Source organism: Drosophila mojavensis, unplaced genomic scaffold (assembly GCF_018153725.1).
Source record: "Drosophila mojavensis isolate 15081-1352.22 unplaced genomic scaffold, ASM1815372v1 contig_136, whole genome shotgun sequence".
NCBI classification, from domain to species: domain Eukaryota; kingdom Metazoa; phylum Arthropoda; class Insecta; order Diptera; family Drosophilidae; genus Drosophila; species Drosophila mojavensis.
The window spans coordinates 16,426,964-16,446,515 of record NW_025318667.1 but is presented as its reverse complement, the minus strand read 5'-3'; the positions used below and the strand labels follow the sequence as shown (position 1 = coordinate 16,446,515).

Below are 19,552 nucleotides of genomic sequence, written 5' to 3'. Positions count from 1 at the left end.
GCCCTATCTATATACATATATTTCTATCTACCCGTCTCACTCTCTTTCGCTGTTTCTCTCTCTGTCTACCTCATCCCATCTCAGAACATTTTTCTGCACTTCCTTCACAAATTGCATTTCAAGTAGCTTTAAAACAACACGCTCTAAACGAAAATTCGAGACTTTTCACTGTTTCTTATTCTTGTGCCTCATTCTCTCCCACCAGCTCTCCGGGCTCTGTCCATACCCCGCCCAGCTTCCTCTCTGTCTGGCATAAATATTCATATGTTTATTTTATACGTTTTGCCAACGAAAACGCTGCACTTTCTTTCTGTCTTCACTTCGGCCCCCCAGCCCAACCCAGCCCAGCCCAGGCCAGGGCAGCCCAGCCCAAGCTACCCGAGCGCCACACGCTTTATAACTGCCAGCTTAGAGTTTTTCGATTTCCACTAACCGTTTTCCCTCTTTGCGTTTGTGTCCAAGTGGGTATATACATTTTGATGCGGGCAAAAGGGTTTCAATTGACAAATGAATTGATTTATAATGCATTTATAATTATAATTAAATTACAATGAAATTATAATGACTATATCATAGATCGATATAGAGCAAAAATCTGCATATTTAGTTATAAATTAACCCAGAAATATTTTTAGTACTGAGTATTGCTCAAGTTAGCATAAATTTATTTATTTTAAATATAAAATTAAAAATAGCTAATATAATAATAAAGTCTTTTGGTTTGGGTTTTGCATCAATAAAATATTATTACTCACTCCGTATTAATAATTATTAATGAATTAGGTTTTTAATAATTTAATTCACTCCGTAATTATATTTAATATAATGAAAATTGATTAATTAATTTTTTAATAATTTAATTTATTTTCCCTTGAGACTAATATTTTGTGTTTATTATAAATCTTATTAAAGCACCCAAGTACTTCATTAACTGTGAAACAAATTCGAACATTATTTCTCCAACTTTACATACATAGTTAATATATAGCTATAACTATAGGTATCATATGCGTTGGTAAACCACTTTAAAGTCGGGCCTCTGGGAGAGCCAAGCATAAAGCAGCTAATTATTCAAAAAATATAAATATAAAACCAAATATTTGTATACAATTTAATCATTTACATTTCTCGGAAACAACTTGCATGTATGCAATTCCTATGTTAGCTAGAAATGTAAACTAACATAAAATTATGCAATTTAGAGCACTCGAAGTGTAACCTACTCGAAATGCTCATAAATTCCTTTGCGAAATTGTTTTTTATTTAGCTCAGAACATGTAAAATATTTTTTTTTTTAATATTTTGAGTTCTCTTCGATACTTACTTCCCATGAAATCGATATAAATACATATATATTTGATCCTATGAGTTTGAGTGAAGTATACTTAGACCATTTGGGCAGTGAGCAAAGCTCAATAGTTACCATATATTTATGAATATATTATCTGTCATCTTCTGCCTTAGCAGCTAGCTTTTGCTCAAAGACAGATACCCCTCATCTAGCCATAGACTTAGGGTATTTCACGTTCGGCAAAAGGGTAGCCAACTGTTCTTTTGCTGTTTGGCTTGTGCTCGTGATACATTTGTTGTTTTCAGCTTTTGGCATTTGTCGCCGCTTTGCCGTTGGCTTTCACTAATGTGAGGGCGGAGATGGAGGAGGCGGTTGGCGGTGGAGGCTGGATGTTGGGGTTCAGGGCATGGTTTAATAATCATAAATTTTAACCCTTTTTAGCGCGACACTTGCTGCTTTTTTTTTTTTTGCTCTCAGTGTTGTTTTTGTTGTTATTGTTGTTTTTGTTATGCTGACATCCGTTTTGTTCTTTGGCAGCCGTTTAACCCGATTTGTAATACATGGCCCAAGGGCAGTGTCAGTGACGTTGACTTTTACTGCTGCTGTTGTTGTTGTTGTTGTTGTCGACTGTTGCTGCCAATGATGCGAACGCGCAAATTGCCCAAATGCCACCACAGACGAAATGCAGCAGCAGCAGCAGCAGCAGCAGCAGCAGCAGCAGCAGTAGCAGGAGCAAGAGCAGCAGCAGCAGCCAAAAAGGAAATTAAATTTCCAGCAAAGTCAAATATTATATTGGCAATAAATGAAGACGCAGCAGACGCGACACGATGCTACCAGCAATTACTTTGGCCTGAATCAGTCGGCTGGCATAGCTGCTGCTGCTGCTGCTGCTGCTGCCGCTGCTGCTGCTGGTGGTGGGTTTTCTCGCTAAATATACGAGTTGATATGGCGAGAATGCGATGCCAGCAAACAGGAAGCCGGAATCGACGTTTATTAAAACGGAAACTCGAGACATTTGTGCGGCGGCACAAGAAAGAAGCAATGCGACTTTCACGATAAACCCAAAGACGATGGCCATGGCAATGGAAAAAGCAATGGCGAAAGCAAAGGCAAAAAGTAACAAAGCAGACGCTGCCAAGGACATAATTCCGTCTTAGCTTTGCCAATGGCAAACAATGTCCTTGGCCGACGGCAGCGCTGGCCCCGATGCTGGCTGACTGATAAGCAATCGCCCATCAGGTCCAACAGCCCTCAGGCCCAACCCCAGCGCCAGCGCCAGCCCCAACCCCAGACAGTGCCCAAAATGTAGATTCACAGAGCTTGAAAATGACCAACGGGGAGCAGCAGCCAAAGGCCGCTAAATTGCAATTTTCAAGATTTAAGCGTGAACAATAAATGTCACATAATCTGTAAGTAGCTAAATAAAAGCGCCCGCAGCCAAGTGACTCCCAAAAAGCAGGACCTGGCCATCGTCCCGGTCCCGGTCTTGATCTCGGCCCCTGTTCCGCCATCTCTCGCTATTTAATTTAATTTATCGCATTTTAAACAGACGACAAACAATAAAATGTAGCGACAGCTTCAACAAAATAACACAACAAATTTATTTGTTGTTTGCTTCCCTTTGGCCGGCCTCTGGGCCAGACGCATTGATTGCGGCTTTGTCTTTTATGTCTCTCAGCCAGAGGGTCACACAACATGGCCAACAGAAGGGCCTACAAAGCAATTTGTTAACATTTCACACGATAAGCGGCAACAATAGGGAGTGTAACGAAGTTGTTGCGAAAGCATCTAGATAACGGCATTAAATTATAATAATTATAATTACAAATCTCTCTGCTCAAAATCATAAATGGCAAAGAGGAGGCTGCACAACTTGGTAAGATAATAAATATTATTTTTAACTATGAATATACATATATATTTATATATAGTAGAAACCCGATAATTCGAAATGGCAAGGGGATCAGTTTTTTATTTATTTATTTATTTTTTTTTTTTTTTTTTTCGATTTACACAGAAATTAAAATTATTGAGAACGAATTTCTTTCAAGGGAATAGAATTTTTATTTATTTATTTATTATTATTATTATTATTATTATTATTTTTTTTTTTTTTCAATTTATCGCGATTTAGCGGAGTACAAACTATCGAGACTCGACTACATATACGTATACATACATATATATATTCATATATTCCAAATATCAAGTCTCTAGCTGATAGAGTATATCCCGACTTGGTATGCTGCTACGATGATGATAAGATGAGAGAACTGACAATTAAATACTACAAATTCGAAATCGCCAGCTTCAAGAGACAGACGTTATACAGACGGATAGAGGAAGGGACGAACGCGGACGAACGAGGACGAACACTGGATGTAAGCTAATTGCTTTGATCTTGAAAAGTAAATTTATTTTATTTTATTTTAATTTAATTTATTTCTTATTGTAAAGTGAAGAATCTGCACATCAAATTCTATGCTCTCATCAATGAATCGCTATTCCGGTTTCATCAAATGATTTGAGCTAAGCCATTTAATTGTCTTCCAGCTGGAAGACTGTCAAAAGCAGCTGTGCTGCTCTTGTGCTCTCTCTCTCTCTCTCTCTCTCTCTCTCTCTCTCTCTCTCTGGCCACCTCTCAGCTTGTGTGCTGGATGCCTCGCCACCTGTGACCCGATGCGGGCAGGCAAGAAAAGCCCATGACACATTTCATTATACAAATATCAATTAAGCCCATTGCAAATACTAATTGTGAGTGTAGGCGAAGGACACTAGCTGCCACCACCGAGCATGGGCAGCACCACCATCGACACCAACACCAACAGCAACACCAGCACCACCACCACCATGCTCAGCATCAGCAACACCAAAAATAGCAACAAGACGTGGCACAACAGACGCTGGCCGCCCCCTGCTCCCTTCTCCTACTCCTGCTCCTGCTCCTGCTCCTGCTCCGCTCAGCTGCCACATGCACAGGCATACATGGGCCTGGCGTGGCATAAGGGCTGACTCAAGGCTGCAAATGTTAATGAAAATTAAAAATTCAACATCAAACTGAGCGACGGAGGACGAAGGACGACACAGGATTCGTCAACATCAAACGGAGACGAAGAACCCAAATATATACTTATACGAGCCGGTGGACTGGGCTCGGGGCTGGGGCACATCTCCAGAAAGAAGTGTTAATGTGTTATCTGATTTATTTATGTTAAGCTCATGTGTGAGTGTGCGTGTGTGTGTGTGTGTGTTATGGCAGCGTCTATGTGTGTGCGTGCTTGTAAATTGCTAAAATTTGTGGAAATCGTGACTTCAATTAAATTCCATTCGATACTCAAGGAATTTTCAACTGATGATGCGCAAGTAATTTCGGAAATTGGATACTGTATGCCAACTGCAAACATGCAAACAAACAAACAATCAAACAAACAAACTTGTGTATGTATTGCTCACTGTTTGAGTGTGCGTGTGTGTGTGTGCTTGCGCGCGTGTGTATATGTACTTTTGTATTAAATCAAATTTTAATTGCGCATACTTGTCCCTCAGCAAATATTTGCAGCGAGCTCGCCGCCTTTGACTCGCCTGCCTCTGCTAGCCAAAATGCTAAAGCGACAAGGAATGTAAGGCAACACAGCCAACACAGCCAGCCGACCAAACGTGCCCACACACACACACACACACACACACACTCACACACACAGAAACAAACAATCTCTCTCAGTCACCAATGGTCCGCAAACAAATATTATGAGGAAACAAACAAGCAGACCTGAATTTTAATAAACCACACAATGACGCTTTAATACCCTGACCAATAGGTATTTTAATTAAAGACCATAGCCCATCGAAATGCAGCTCTACCAGATCCAGTGCCAAAACAATGCAGTTGACCAGCACAAAAAAAAAAAATGTAGTTGTATAATATGCCAGAGTCATCACAGCTCTTAAGTCTTATCAAAATCGATAATTATCGACATATTTCGCCGATTAATAGTAAAAGATGGCAGATAGTATACATAGGAGCTTATCAAAGCCTGAGAAGTAGACATGATGTCGATATGTATCCAGAAGATATTATCTTCTTTAATATATCGATGATTATCGATATCACGCGTGCTCCTCAAGACTGCCAGATGGTTTTCTATAAGTAGAGGATTGATTTCGATTTTTTTTACTTGTGTTTCGATATGTTTAATATACACGGTATTCTCGAAATAGTATTCCCTCGCGTTCTTTTAACTTACTGCAACAACACAATAGAGGAATATTGAGTGCGAGCAATTTTTTACAGCTCGTTGGCTTCATGCAATCTTTAAAAAGTTTTCTTGCATTGGGTCATGAAAACCGGAAGTTATTTAATAATGAATTTTTCATGGCATAAATAACAGTTAAAAAGCCGTTATATACAGCTTAAAGTGGCAAAAATGTATTTGACGGAATTTTGAAGCAAAAAAAAAAGGCTAGAAGAAGAAGAAGCTACTATACAAATAAAATTTATAAAAATAATATTACAAAAAAAAAAAAAAAAAAAAAAAACTTCAAAAGTAAAAAAAATACAAAAAATATATTAAATATGAATATATATATATTTTTTTTAATAAAAAAGTTAATAAAAAATATTTTTTTTAAATATATATATTAAGTTATAAAAAAAAAAAAAAATATAAATGGAAGATAAATATATATATTTGTAGATAAATATAAATATAAGAAATGCAAATATATACATAAATATAAAATAAATAACGGATAATAAAAAAATTAATGAATAAATATATATATATACAGTAATGTATAATCATTAATCAAAACCATAATATTTATTTTTCAGACATATTTAAAATAATATATATTTATTTATTTTTAAAAATAAAACACCAAATTTAAAAAATTTTGCTATATTTAGCGATTGCAGCTGAATCCATTTGGCGCTTATCCTAAACAGTCATAAATGCAACTTTGAAGCTCTTCGCGCGAGTTTATTAAAGTGCTCTGTGTCACTTTGTATACATATACATATACACATATATGTATATATATGTCTTCATGGAAATCGCCCAGCTTCAGGCCGTCTAATGCCAGAAGAAAACTGTTTTGCAATAATGTAAGCTAAGCTAAGCGGCTGCGTTGCAAATCTGTCAAATGTCAGCGCCAGCAGCGACGCGACGCGACGCGAGGCGACCCAAGGCGACGTCGACGTTGGCTCATTAGAGAAACAAAAAACAACAACAACTGGAAGAAGAAGAAGCGAAAATAAAGTGTGCCCCAGTTGACGGCTAGATGCCAGTTTTCAACTCTCTCACTGTAGCTGACACCTGGCAAAACTTTGCCAGTCGCCGGGCGAACAAAATGGCGACGTCGGCCTCAGTGCAACCATTTTGGCCGGGTGTTTATCACATTGCTGCTATTAATTAAGCTTAACGAGGTTACCGTTCGCAACCACACCCAGTCAAGCAGAGGGAGGCCGGGAGAAAGGGAGAGAGAGAAAGGAGGGGTGGCAGCTGGGGAGAGTGACAGAGAGAGAGAGCGCGCGGCAGGTGGGAGATGGGGTTAGCCAAGGCATCTTGGGCTGACGCCGTGCCAGTCCCCAGGCAACTTAATAATGAAATTTCGCCCTCATCTCATTAAAAGTCTTAAGCATTTCCAGGCAGCAAATTGATGTGTGTGTGCTATGCTAAAAGGGTTCCACAGCCACCAGCCTGGGCAACAGGCAATGAGTGGGCGGCTGTCGCTTAGGATCAAGAGCAGATCAACCAGCCACGCCCAGCGCAGCGCCCAAAAATAGCATTTGCTACACAAAGAAGCCAACAAACAAAATACAAAAAGAACAGAAACAAAAAAAATATACGTCAGGCACTTCCCAGTTAACAGTTGCCCGTCGTTGCCCGCTGCCAGATGGCAGCTGCCAGCGCTGCCAACACTGTGGCGCATATTTAATTTTTAATGAAGTTTAATGGATGCCGGAAGCTTTAAGATGGCAGCTGGAAGATGGCTGAGAAAAGCCAACGTAGCGGAATACGCCCCAAAAATAAGTATATGCCAACATATTGTTTACTCTGAAGCTTAGAGCCGCTGCCGGCGCATTTCCTCAAAGCCCCGAAACTTGGCATACCATTGCGGAGGTCAAACAAATGTCTTAAATAGGCATCCCACTTCAATAATTCAAGCACTCCGGATATACGCACTTACATAATGTATATATTATATATATGTATATACATCATCTCAGCTCTAGGGGAGCCCTAATCAATCTTATGCGCATCTAATTAGTCCTACATGACTCACAAGACACACAAATACTGATTCATTCAAATTAAAGGTAAAAGTAAAGGTAGTTCTCGAAAATCTAACCAAATCTAAACTATTTTACTTTCAGTTAATACTTTTTACTTCCTCGACTATCTTAAAATATTTGAAATGCGTTCTTCTATACACTTTCACTATATGTACGTAAATATATCTTATAATTTTTGGAGTAAAATCAATTTTTTACGAAGCTCTTATTCGATGCTACAACCCAAATTCTTTTCACGTGGCCAGCAAAATCCTCAAAGAAGCTCTTGGATATTAATTGCCAATGCTTCGATACTTCTTCCCAAATTATATAATATCTTATCATGTTGGATCAAATCTTTTTTTAAAAAAATAGTGTAAATCATTGAATAAATAAATTATAAATTATTAATTACCAAAAATTCAATTTGTTAAATAAAAAATATATAAATTTACCAAATATAAATTGTTAATATGAAAAAAAGTTAAAAGAAATTATTTAATTACCAAAGTTGCTAATTATTATTCATAAACAAACATTTTAATACTATTTTATTTATAAATATAATACTACAATTTTAATAATTAAAAAAAATGAATAAATTGGTAATTGTTAACATTATAAAAAAATATGTAATATTATTTGTTATAAATAAAATACAAAATTTGTTATAATAACAAACATTGTAAAATTGTTTATTATTAAAAAAAAAATCAAATATTATTTGTTTATAAGTAACATTCAACAATTGTTTTTAATACAAAAATTGTAAAACTATTTAATGGTAATATTTAAAGTAAAAAAATATAATATTATTTTATTTATAAACCAAATACGAGAATTTTTATTTTATTTATGTATACACAAAATAAAATTCGTAAATAATCGTTAAAGATCAGAATGAAATAGTACTATTCACTCCTTCAATTCCTTTAAAATTAATCTAACTTGAAAAACTTTGAAAAGCTTTTTAGTAATATGAAAAATTGGAATTTATTCACCAATGATTTATTTAATATCATACATTTAATAGCAGCATCAGTGTCAAATGGGTTCGGAATAAAGTATTTGACGGAAATTTGCAATAGTATCCAAATTTCATTGCATGCTGTACAAACATAGCCTATATCAATATATTATTATCTATGATTATTCTCTTACAATATATATGTATATACAATAATAAAAAAAAAATCGAACTGCTTAACTACCAACATTAATAATTTCGATTAGTATTTACCGTTGGACTGTGAATGCTGAGCACTTGCTAACTTAATTAAGTATGAAGACCAAATATTTGGCATCGGGTGCATTGGTCTGAAATGCACTTAACTAATGAATTGCAGCTGAGGCGTGGAGACATTATCATGGCCATGAAGCCGCATTGGCCCAGCCACGCAACTGTACTCGGACCAGAGTGAGGCGCAGAGTGAGAGAGTGAGAGCTTATAGCTCAAGTGGCAAGGCGTCAGAATCAACTGAACGATAAGCAGGCCATAATCGGAGCGAGCGCCAAACTCCAGTTAATTAACATATTATTGCAAATTCAGCAGCAGGAGGAGCAGGAGGAGCAGGGAGCAGGCAGCAGGAGGAGGAGGAAGAAACTAAGCTACAGTTGCTTATGCTTCAACTTCAGCTGCTGCTGCTGCTGCTGCTGCTGCTAATGCACTTTAGTAATGCACTTCAATGTGCTTACACAGCCATGTGCAACATGCAGCGCACATCTCATTTACATGCATACACATAGCAACAATAATTACATGTGCCCGGCCTACCCCGCTGCCGTGCTGCCGTCCAGAAGATTTTAATTCATTAGTAGACAACGGCCAAATGCATTTCCCATGTGTGTGGATTATTCAGTTTCCGCTTGAATGCAACTGCTGCAACTGCAACTGCAACTGTAGCTGCAGCTGCAATGGCAGCTGTTGCTGTTGCTGTTGCAACAGTCGATGCGCCACCATTTTATCTAATTGCGCCCACATTACGCATACGCAGCATAGAACACATCATTAAAATTACGAGTGGACAAAAATGCAAAAGCAACTCCCGACTCCTGCCACTGACTGCTCCACGCCCAACCTCAAGCCCAAAACGATGCAAGTGCTGCAGCGAGGGCGGTTCGCAAAGTTTTCCTCTTCTATATATTGCTTGTACAATATATTTATAGATATAGATTGTTTTATAATATATTATGATTAAGATATCGTTTATTTATTGAGCTGATAGCTTAAAGATTGTTCAATGTGACACGACGAGGGCTATTTCAAAAGTTTACCTATAGATATATAATATATAACATGATAACATATCATATCATTTGCTTATATATTATTAAATGCATTGATTCTTTTTGTTTGTTATGCTGGTAGTTTGGCAGATCAGCGAGGGCAGTTTCAAAAGTTCGCATATACATATATAGGTATTTCCTATTATCGATATGCCCTAGTATCGATATTCCCTACTACATATATGAGTTTCCATTTGATTTGTTTATTGATTTATATATATGTAGCTTGGAGATTGTGTATAAATACAGCGAGGGCAGTTTCAAAAGTTAGCTTATATATAGATAAATCGATATTATCTACAATCGATATGAACTACTACATCAGTTTCGAGTCTAGTTTGTTTGGAGATTGTGTAGAACAATAACGAAGGCTGTTGCAAAAGTTGGCCTATATAAGTTTATATTGCCATAATATGTATGTCTGCATGCATTCTTCTTATTCAATTCGATAATCGATAATTTTGGACTTATTTTGGCATTTTTCGCCATAAAATTAATTGATGTCTGCTTTAGCTCAAGTGAGTCATGCATGAAGCTAGATTCTGTAAACAATTTGAATGCCTTGATGAAAATGTCTCGCATTTAAAAGCTTTCTGTACGTTTAGATCTTGATTTGTTTTCATGGAAAAAGCCTAAATCAAAATGATTTTTCACAGAGCTGGAGCCTTAGAATTCACAACTGGTTATAGCTCTCCAGAACCGACTACTCTACTTAGGCAGACAATCTGCTCACTCACTGCTGCCTTACTGTCGCTTGGCTACATTCAATTGATAAAGCTGCACTCGTTTGTCGGTTACTTCATTAGCAGCCCTCGATAAGCGCTTGAATATCCAGCGAAGCAAATGCTGCACAAACATAATTCGTAGCTGACCAGATGGAGGTGGGAAAAGGCATTTCGTAGCTGAAGCCTTGACAACTGCAAGTGGCATTAGCTGTAGCAACAATACGCTGAGCAGACAACAACAGCAACAACAACAATGACATTAACAACAAAAACAACAGCAACAGCAATTGCACGCATCACTTTTTCTAGTACAAGGGATTTGCATTTGTTTGCTAATTGAAATTAAGCAAATATTTACAAACATGAAGCCCGGAGTGAGCTCTGTGGAGTTGACCCACGTAATCCTTTTGTAGCGCATTAAAATTCATGAAATGAGTCCCAAAAAACAAAAAACCAAAAAAAAAAAATAGAAGGACCAATAGCATTGCCAGATAATGTAAATCCATTTGTATAACATTTGCCGCTGCTTTCAATTTCTTCTTTTACTTTTTTTCTGGTAATTAGTAAGAAATGAGCTTGGGCGAGCGGCGATCGAAGCGTAACTGTAACCGGGTCCCATAATCAAATGTTTAAAAAAAGATTTGCAAGTAAATCCCAAGGAATTATTTGCCACTTGAAACGTTTAAAAATGCCAACAAGAATCTGTCGAAGCTGACGAGGGTGACGGAACGAGAGAACGAGAGACACAGAAAGAGGGAGAGAGAGAGCTGAAAACTCTCATACGCCGTGCCAGTAGTAAAAAAAAAAAAAAAAAAAAAAGGCCAAAAGGCAAAGCCTGGCCATGGCGCTCAGGCCCAAACGTCGACGTCTGGCGACAGGTTGGGGTCAGACAAACTTAATGAGCAAATTGTCAAATGCCGCGGCAAAGCGCGCACTTAAACATGCCGGGATCTAGAAAATTACGCCCTCTACAACAACAACAACAACAACAACGGCAAGTAAAAAAGAAAAATAACTTGACGAAATGATAAAGACTGCAAGAAAATAACCAAAGGAGGCGAAAAAAAAAACCAGAAAAGAAAAGCAAAGAAAATGTTGAAGGAAAAGTAAAAGTTGCTGTCGCCGTTGTTAGCCCATGTTTGGGGATTTGAATAAACAGTTACGCTGATTTAATTTGGTTCGACCGTGGCCCAGGGCTGAGAGCTTAGGGCTATGGGCCAAGGGCTACGGCCAAATCATTGGCGAGGAAAAAATTCTATCACAGTATGTCGTCTGTCACCCTCGATTTGATTTTTAAATTGCTTTCGTGATAAATTGACGAAATGAACAGCAATAACGCCACCAAAAAAGAAACGCGAAAAAAATACACACACACACACACACACATGCACACCAGGAACAGAAAATATGCGAAGAAAATTGACAATTGTCAAGGCGGCGCCCCCTGAATAGACATATAAAAATTAACTACAGACTACTTATCTTATTTGTTGACGCAGTCGAAAGAAGTCGCAGCAGAGAAAACCAGGAGCTCAAATCCAGACAGACGCCAGCCCAAGATTTGAGACTGAAGAAGGCCCGCGACCCACGGGCCCCCAGCGCAATATGAACGGAAGCCAAGCCAAAAAGTTTGCCCGCCGCTTTTGATCTATGCGGTGGTGCGTGGCGTGTGGCGATATGAATAGCGAATACATATTCCGATGGCAATATGCTACAAGTATCCTGGGGCGTCGACAGGAAGCAGACAATCAAGCCAAATGATACGCTGAATGGGATTATCCGAGAGCGACGGCCAACGCCAGCGGCGGCAGTTAAGAGCCAAGAACTTCTTCTCTGGAACTTTATGGCCTTTCGTACTTCCACTAATGAGCGCTACTTAGCAGGTGCTTTCTCCACAAACAATCGGACAATCAGCGCAAACTTTACAAACTTTGAAAAAAATAACAAAATTAAAAAGAAAAATAAAAAAAAACCTTTTCTGGTTTCGGTTATGAGAGTTGGTATACAAAATAATTAGATCGGATGCAGCAAAATTAAGTTTGGGACTTTGTTCAGTTGAGATGGCTGAGAGAGATAGAGTATTTACAACTAAGATATGTAGTTAGATAAAGAGAGCGCTATTCTTGCACCGATATACTTGTGTTTATGTTGATCTAGGTAAGGTATATATTTAATATTACCATTATTACTATTACTATATAAGATTATCATATACAAATGAATGTCTAGTGCGTAACACTTAAATCGCCATAGGGCTATAATTTCGATAAATATCGATTTCTAAACAATATACTACAATACAATATACAATATATGTACTGTAGAAACTTGAAATTCTAAATTTGGAAAAAAAATAAAATAAAAATAAAAATGAATAAATAAATAAATAATATAAAAATAATTTGAAGATGAGTCAAGAAAAAATTACGAATATAATAATATATATACAAATATAGAGTTCCTAAAAAAATCGATATATGCTCGTTTGGTAGAGCTCTTCAAATTTTAATTAGGGACATGATGTAGTAACCTTTAATATATTACAGGGAACCGTATTGAAGCTAACTATAAATAGATATAAATAGATTGTAAGTCATAGTTAAAACAAACAAATAAGTTCAGATCAAGCGTGCCTCAAATCATAAATTCAATTCAATAAATCCTAAAAATTACCAAATTAATAGAAGCTAAAATCAAACTTATTATTTATTGCCCATATATTCATACCTTAAATATAAATATATGCAAATATTTTTTATTTATTTATTCAATTCCTTTTTTTTTTTTAAGCTAGAAATGCAGCCGATCTTTAAAAGATGAATCTCATTTTGGGAAATGATCATGAATTGAAAATTAAATATATACAGTAAAATCACGATAATTCGAAATTTAAAGGGAATAATTTTTTTCTCGATTTACACACAAATTAAAATTATCGAGAATTATTGAGTCCGAATTTCATTCAAGCGGATAGAATTCTTTTCGATTAAGCGAGACTCGAGACTCAACTGTATAAGTATATTTAAAATTTAAATGTGGCATCTAAATATTACCAAAACTATTATTACATGACCAAATATTCTGTGCACTAATGGAATACAAAAAAAAAAAAAAAAAAAAAAAAAAAATAAGAGCTTGTTCAGACATGCCTTACTTTCACTGGCCCTCAGTATATAAAATATTTTTCCAAAAACCCGCAACAAATGTTTGCTCTTGGTGCTGTACGGGATGCCCCTCTTAACCCACATTTTCTGCCAACTCTCCCAATGTAATCAAGTTTAAAGACCATTATACACTGATTTTCCATTTTCAAAGGATGCAATGGGTATTAAATTTATTGGAATTCTCGCTCACCCCTGCCGCTGCGTCCCACGAAGCGCAGATCATTGAACTTGGCCACTTGGTTCTTCATGACGGCGGTGCAGTTGCGCAGCTCCCCGCAGAAGTTCTCATCGTTGCCGGCGCGTATGGTGACAATGGTGCCGTCCATGACCTCGCCCAGGGCCAGCACCTTGAAGGCGATCGGCAGCGTTTTGTTCGAGCGCCAGTGCGTGGGCAGTGTGGTGCACACCTGGAGGGGGATGGGGATAACAGGAGTATTATGAGTGCATAAGATTAACATCATCTTCTTCTGCCCCGAGCTCTTCCTCTTCGTCGCCATACTCACTATGTGGGGTGAGCCCGTCTTGACCAACTCGCCTGGATGCTCGGCTAGCAGGACGTCGACAGTGCGCTCGATCAGATTCTCGGGCGTCAGGTACGGACTTGTGTCCACTGACTTGCTGTTGTTGTTGTTGTTGTTATTGTTGCTCTTGCTATTGTTGTTGTTGGTGCTGCTGTTGTTGTTGTTATTGTTATTGTTATTGGTCTCTGCATTGCGACGCTTCGTTGTGCTGGCCGTTGTTGTTATTGTTGTTGTCGCTGCCGCCGGATGTTGCTGTTGCTGTGTTGGCTGCTGTTGTTGCTGTTGCTGCTGCTGCTGCTGCTGCTGATGCGTTTGATTTGAAGTGGTCGAACTGACCTCGGCTAAAATGTGCATTATTGCTTATAACACCAAGAGCTTATGTCCTTGATTGATGTTTACTAATGGCCTCGATTCGATTCGATTTCTTTTCCAGCTACTTCATAGAGTCGCGCACTTGATCATCTGCAATTTGTTTGGAGGGGGAATGGACATTAAATTAAAATGAATTATACATTTTACAGTAATTTAAATGATCTTGTTGAGTTGAGTCTTAAATGAGCATTAAGGCACTCTCTGTCCATGGACAAAGAGACTCTGTCTTAGGGTCTGCCTAATCCAAAGTAACTTTGTTTCATTCTCAAACTTCAATAATTGCTTATTCCATTCTCATTCCCAATCTCAAATGTCTCCTTCTTATTCCCAGTTTTCAAAAATGCCGAATGGAACAAGTCGTTAAATTCAATATCTTCTCGTCCTCTTTTTAATAAAATTCCCAACAAGCTTTTTTTCAATTATCCCAAAAACGTAGATCAGTGACACTCTGCCTTCATCTCAATCTTTATAAATTCCTTATTTAACTCATTCTTCACAGAATCCTGAAAAAAGCTAGTTCAATGAGTCTTCTTAACAGTCTTCAATCAATAAAGAGACTCCAAATTTGTCGATCAGAGAAACTCTTCTACGCAATATTCACAAAATCATTTTACCATAAGCCTTGCTCAGTCTTCTTCTTTACGAATTCTTTACTTAAAGCCACTCAGTCTTGGTCTTCACAAATACATTAGTCAGGGGACAGCACTCTCCGTCTCCATCTTCAAAAATGTCCAGCTCAATGCGCCTCTGCCTCAATCGCCCCATATCTTCATTTTATGGGACTCTTACTCAATCTCAAGCTCACAATGCAAAAAGACTCGGAAATCCGTTGCAATCTTCAGATCTCTGATGCTTAGTCACGCTCACAAAATACAAGATCAATGAGACTGTCTCAGTCTGAGTCCTAGAATCTCTCACAATCTTCACAAATACATAGATCAGTCTCACAGCCTTCACAAATTCCTAGATCAATCAAACACTTTGCATGTCCCACTTTTCACTAATTACATTTTTAAAGAGGGAGACCTCTTTCTGTCTGTAAATCTTCACAAAGATACATAGATCAATGAGGCTATGCTTCATTCTCCTCAAATTCCTAGATCAATGACACACACTTACTTACTCTCCATCTCCCACTCATTTTTAATGAGTCTCTCTCTCTCTCTTTCACTTTCTCTCTTTCACTCTCTCTTCCTCTCTCTCTCTCTTTCTCTCTCTCTCTCTTTCTCTCTCTCTCTCTCTCTCTCTCTCTCTCTCTCGGTCAATCTGCAGATATACATAAATCAATCTGACTCAGTTGTATTCTCCACAAGTCTATGATACACCTTCACTCTCCGTCTCCCACTCTTTGCAAATTCCATTTTCAAAGACACACACTCTCTCTCAATCTTTTTCTCTCTCTCTCTCTCTCTCTCTCTCTCTCTCTCTCTCTTTGTCAGTATTCACTGAGACACGGTTTCATTCTACACAAATTTCAAGATTTGTGGCATAGACTCACTCTCCATCTTCAATTCTTTTCATATTTCATTCTCTCAGTCTCTCTCTCCCTCTCACTCTCTCTCTCTCTTTACTTCACAATCTTCACTTAGGCAGGGTTTCATTCTTCACAAATTCCTGGATCAGTAGCACACACTCACTCTCCATCTTCCAATCTCTACAAATTCCACTCTCTCTCTCTCTCTCCGTGTCACTCACTCTCTCTCTCTCTCTCTCTCTCTCTCTCTCTCTGTTCACAAATACATAGATCAAGACTATTTAATTCTTCACATATTGCTAGATCATTGACGCACACTCACTCGCCGTCTCTCGCTCTCCAACTCACTTTCTTTTTGCACAAATGTTCGCCCGCAAAAGTATGCAACAGATTTTTGGTCAAACTTGTCACATTTTGATTTGTGTGTAGAGCAAATATGTTGGTGTTGTCTACGGCTGCAGCTCTGCTTGTGGACGACCGTGCGACCACGCACCTTTGCGCACAATTTGCATTTAAGCTGCCGCCATCGAGCGCAACTCAATTAAATATTAAAAATCATGGCCAATACGTAGCCTGCGGCCAACTGCTGCCCCGAACGGGCGAGAGCCCAGCCGAGGGCCTACTCAACTAAGATGGATGGCGGCCTACAGCTGCAATATGTGCTAATGGAATCCCCAGGACATCAAAAAAAAAAAAAAAACGTGAAATGGAAGCAGAGATACAAAAAAATTGTATATAAATAAAAATGATAATAATAAAGCGCCAGCTGTTGTCCGTTTGTGTTTGGCCACCAAAAAAAAAAAAAAAAAAAAAAAAAAAATCAACAATGTGCAATCACACATACACACACGCACACACACTCACACACACTTTTTGGAGCTGCATATAAAAGAAACGCGTGCCGTGCATTGCGTTTTGTTTTTGCAATTGCCATGCAACAACTATTTTTGTTGCTGTTTATGTACACGCACACAGACACAGACAGAGTGCGTGTGCGTGTGCGTCTGCATGTGTGTGCACAATCTGTAGGTAGTATATGTACTCGTTTTTTACAACTTCCGTTTGAATTTTTGCATACACAACGGTCGCAGCTGGACAACAAATGAGCTCAGCTCGTCCAGTGACTATGCGGCGACATATGTGGCCACAGAGGCGGCACACGAGCCAAAGGCACCGGCCAGAGCAACAGCAACAACAGCACAGACAACAGAGAGCAGACAACGGACAACGGACAGCAGAAAGCAGACAGCAGACAGCAGACAGCAGAAGGCCAAAAAGAGGGAAAATGCGTTGATGCACAAAATGCAAATGGAAATGGAAGGGGAATTGCAAATGGCAGCTTATTGGGGCAGTCTTCATAAGGTTGCTTGGAGCTATGATCTCAGCTATTATCAGAGCCATGAAATCAGCTAATACACCGCCCTCAAGATATCAATATAGTAACGAATTCGCTGATTCGGTAGTCTATCACGTCCGTAAAAATGTACATTATATCATCATTTCCGCTTAGATTAGGTTGCCCAAAGTCGACAATTTTTACTTCAAATAAAAAAACGTAGTCTACGAACTGCAAATGCTGGCAGTTCTGAAATATTGACAGATATTTTTATACTTAGCCACTCAAGATGCATTAATATATATATTTTATAGAATAAATCTAACTGTAAAAGTGAACGATTTTAGCGATTGGCCTCTGCTCCAATACGTCTGGACTCAGTTCTCTGGGATCTACAGTAACCAAGCTGCCAAATTCGGGATCCAAGATATATAAAAAATTATAAATTACAAATTACAATTACGTAACGTCATGATCCCCAAAAGTTAGTCAGAGTATTTTCCCAAAATAATATACATTCACGATCAAAGTAAATTAATGAAGGCTATTGGCAAACAAGATAAACCTATATCTTCTAACTTTTTAGGATCAACGCAGGTAAAAGCTCCAGATTGTTGTATCATTTTAAGTAACGGAGCATCTGAGATAACGGCATAATAGCATTTCCGATTAGTCACGCCCTCAAAAGGCGCGAATATATGATTTTTGATAATACTAAGTGTAAAGCTGTAAAATAAATGTTTTCCAATGAACTTTAGAGGCATGAAAAATAATTATATACCACTTTTTGTGAGCTTAGAAAATACCGAATTTTTTTTCGGATTCTTAGGGGTCTATAACGTTGTAACTGTCATATTTCGGGAGCTAAGTATCAAAAATTTTGAAGGTAATTGCGGTGTGCCACGTTAAGATTATACGGATGATCTATCCGAATGCCACGCCTCCTATAAGCGTAGGTATACAAATATATAATCCCCAAATTTCATACCGACCCTATTGAGTTTATCAGGATAACCTGATACCATAGATCTTACCATATATATGACGGACGGACATTGCACAAATCCCATTTACTCCCTTCTCCTCATACAAGAGTTACAAGAAAAATCGATCTCAGAGATATTTTGGTCACTCAAAACCCATGAGCTGCTGTCTGATTGATTGAGCTTAACCCAAGGTCTTTTACTTTATGGACTGCATGCATTTGGGATCAAATCATTTGATCACTTCAGATCGATTTCAACTGTTTCATATATTCACTTTAAATAAATTTTATTTATTTGGCTTACATTTCTTCTAGCACTAAGCGTATATTCCAATAGGGCGTATTTCAGTTTTGAATCCTTCAAGTAGCGTTAAAACTTTTTTTTTATTTAAATTTATTTTTTGTTTATTTTACATGATGAAAAAAAAAGGAGAATCTGACTTCAACTATATCACAATTGGGCACAATAAAAAAATGAACGTGGAATTTAATATTTATATATATTTGAATGATATTCGATATATAACAATTTGATGAGTACACACGCACACACGCACATTAATATGCACACACACTAATACACACACACACACACACTGACACACGCGCGTACAACTGATTAATAAAACCGACTGTAAATTGAGCTTGAGTTTTGGTGCGGCTTTTGTGGCACTTGGAGAACGGCTCGGCTCTCTTTGGCTGGCTGGCGATCGAATCAAACGACACGGAGATATTAAACTATTTTTTTGCGGTAACCATGAACGCGACCACTATGAGCGGTTGGCGACGCCGACAGCGAAGTCAGCGGCGCGTCATCATAATCACGACGGCGGCCAAGGACGCAGGAGCGTGCGAGGTGGGGCCGGGCCGCAAAAGGCGACAACGAGAACAGGACGAAGCAACAGCAGCCGCAGTAGCAGCCGCAGTAGCAGCAGCAGCAGCCGCAGCAGCAGAGATGCTTCGATGCTGGATGCTGGATGCTACCGCCTTTTGGAGTGCGAGTGCCGCCTCTTTTTGCGTTTTTCAAGCAACCGCGTTGGGTATATAATTCTTTTTCTTGGCTTAACATTTACCACGAGAACCAGTAGCAGTGGTTTTTGCTTGTGGTGTCCCAGCAGCGACGC

The 19,552-nt window shown here is 38.3% G+C and overlaps 1 protein-coding gene across 3 annotated transcripts in view; it reads right to left on the bottom strand.

Moving 5' to 3' along the window:
* Positions 1–19,348, bottom strand: part of LOC6584000 (protein lozenge) — a 41,345-nt gene extending 21,997 nt beyond the window's left edge. The window contains exons 1-4 of one of the 3 annotated variants that reach the window (XM_044011318.1): positions 19,062–19,341; positions 18,733–18,874; positions 14,244–14,723; positions 13,931–14,147 (exon numbers count right to left, since the gene is read on the bottom strand). In XM_044011318.1, coding sequence (XP_043867253.1) covers positions 13,931–14,147; positions 14,244–14,615 — 589 coding nt within the window. In that variant the 5' untranslated portion in view covers positions 14,616–14,723; positions 18,733–18,874; positions 19,062–19,341. Of the gene's footprint in view, positions 1–13,930; positions 14,148–14,243; positions 14,724–18,732 lie in introns of all 3 variants that reach the window. The other 2 variants (XM_044011321.1, XM_044011315.1) reach the window with 2 other exon arrangements.
* Between the last annotated feature and the right edge of the window lie 204 nt (positions 19,349–19,552).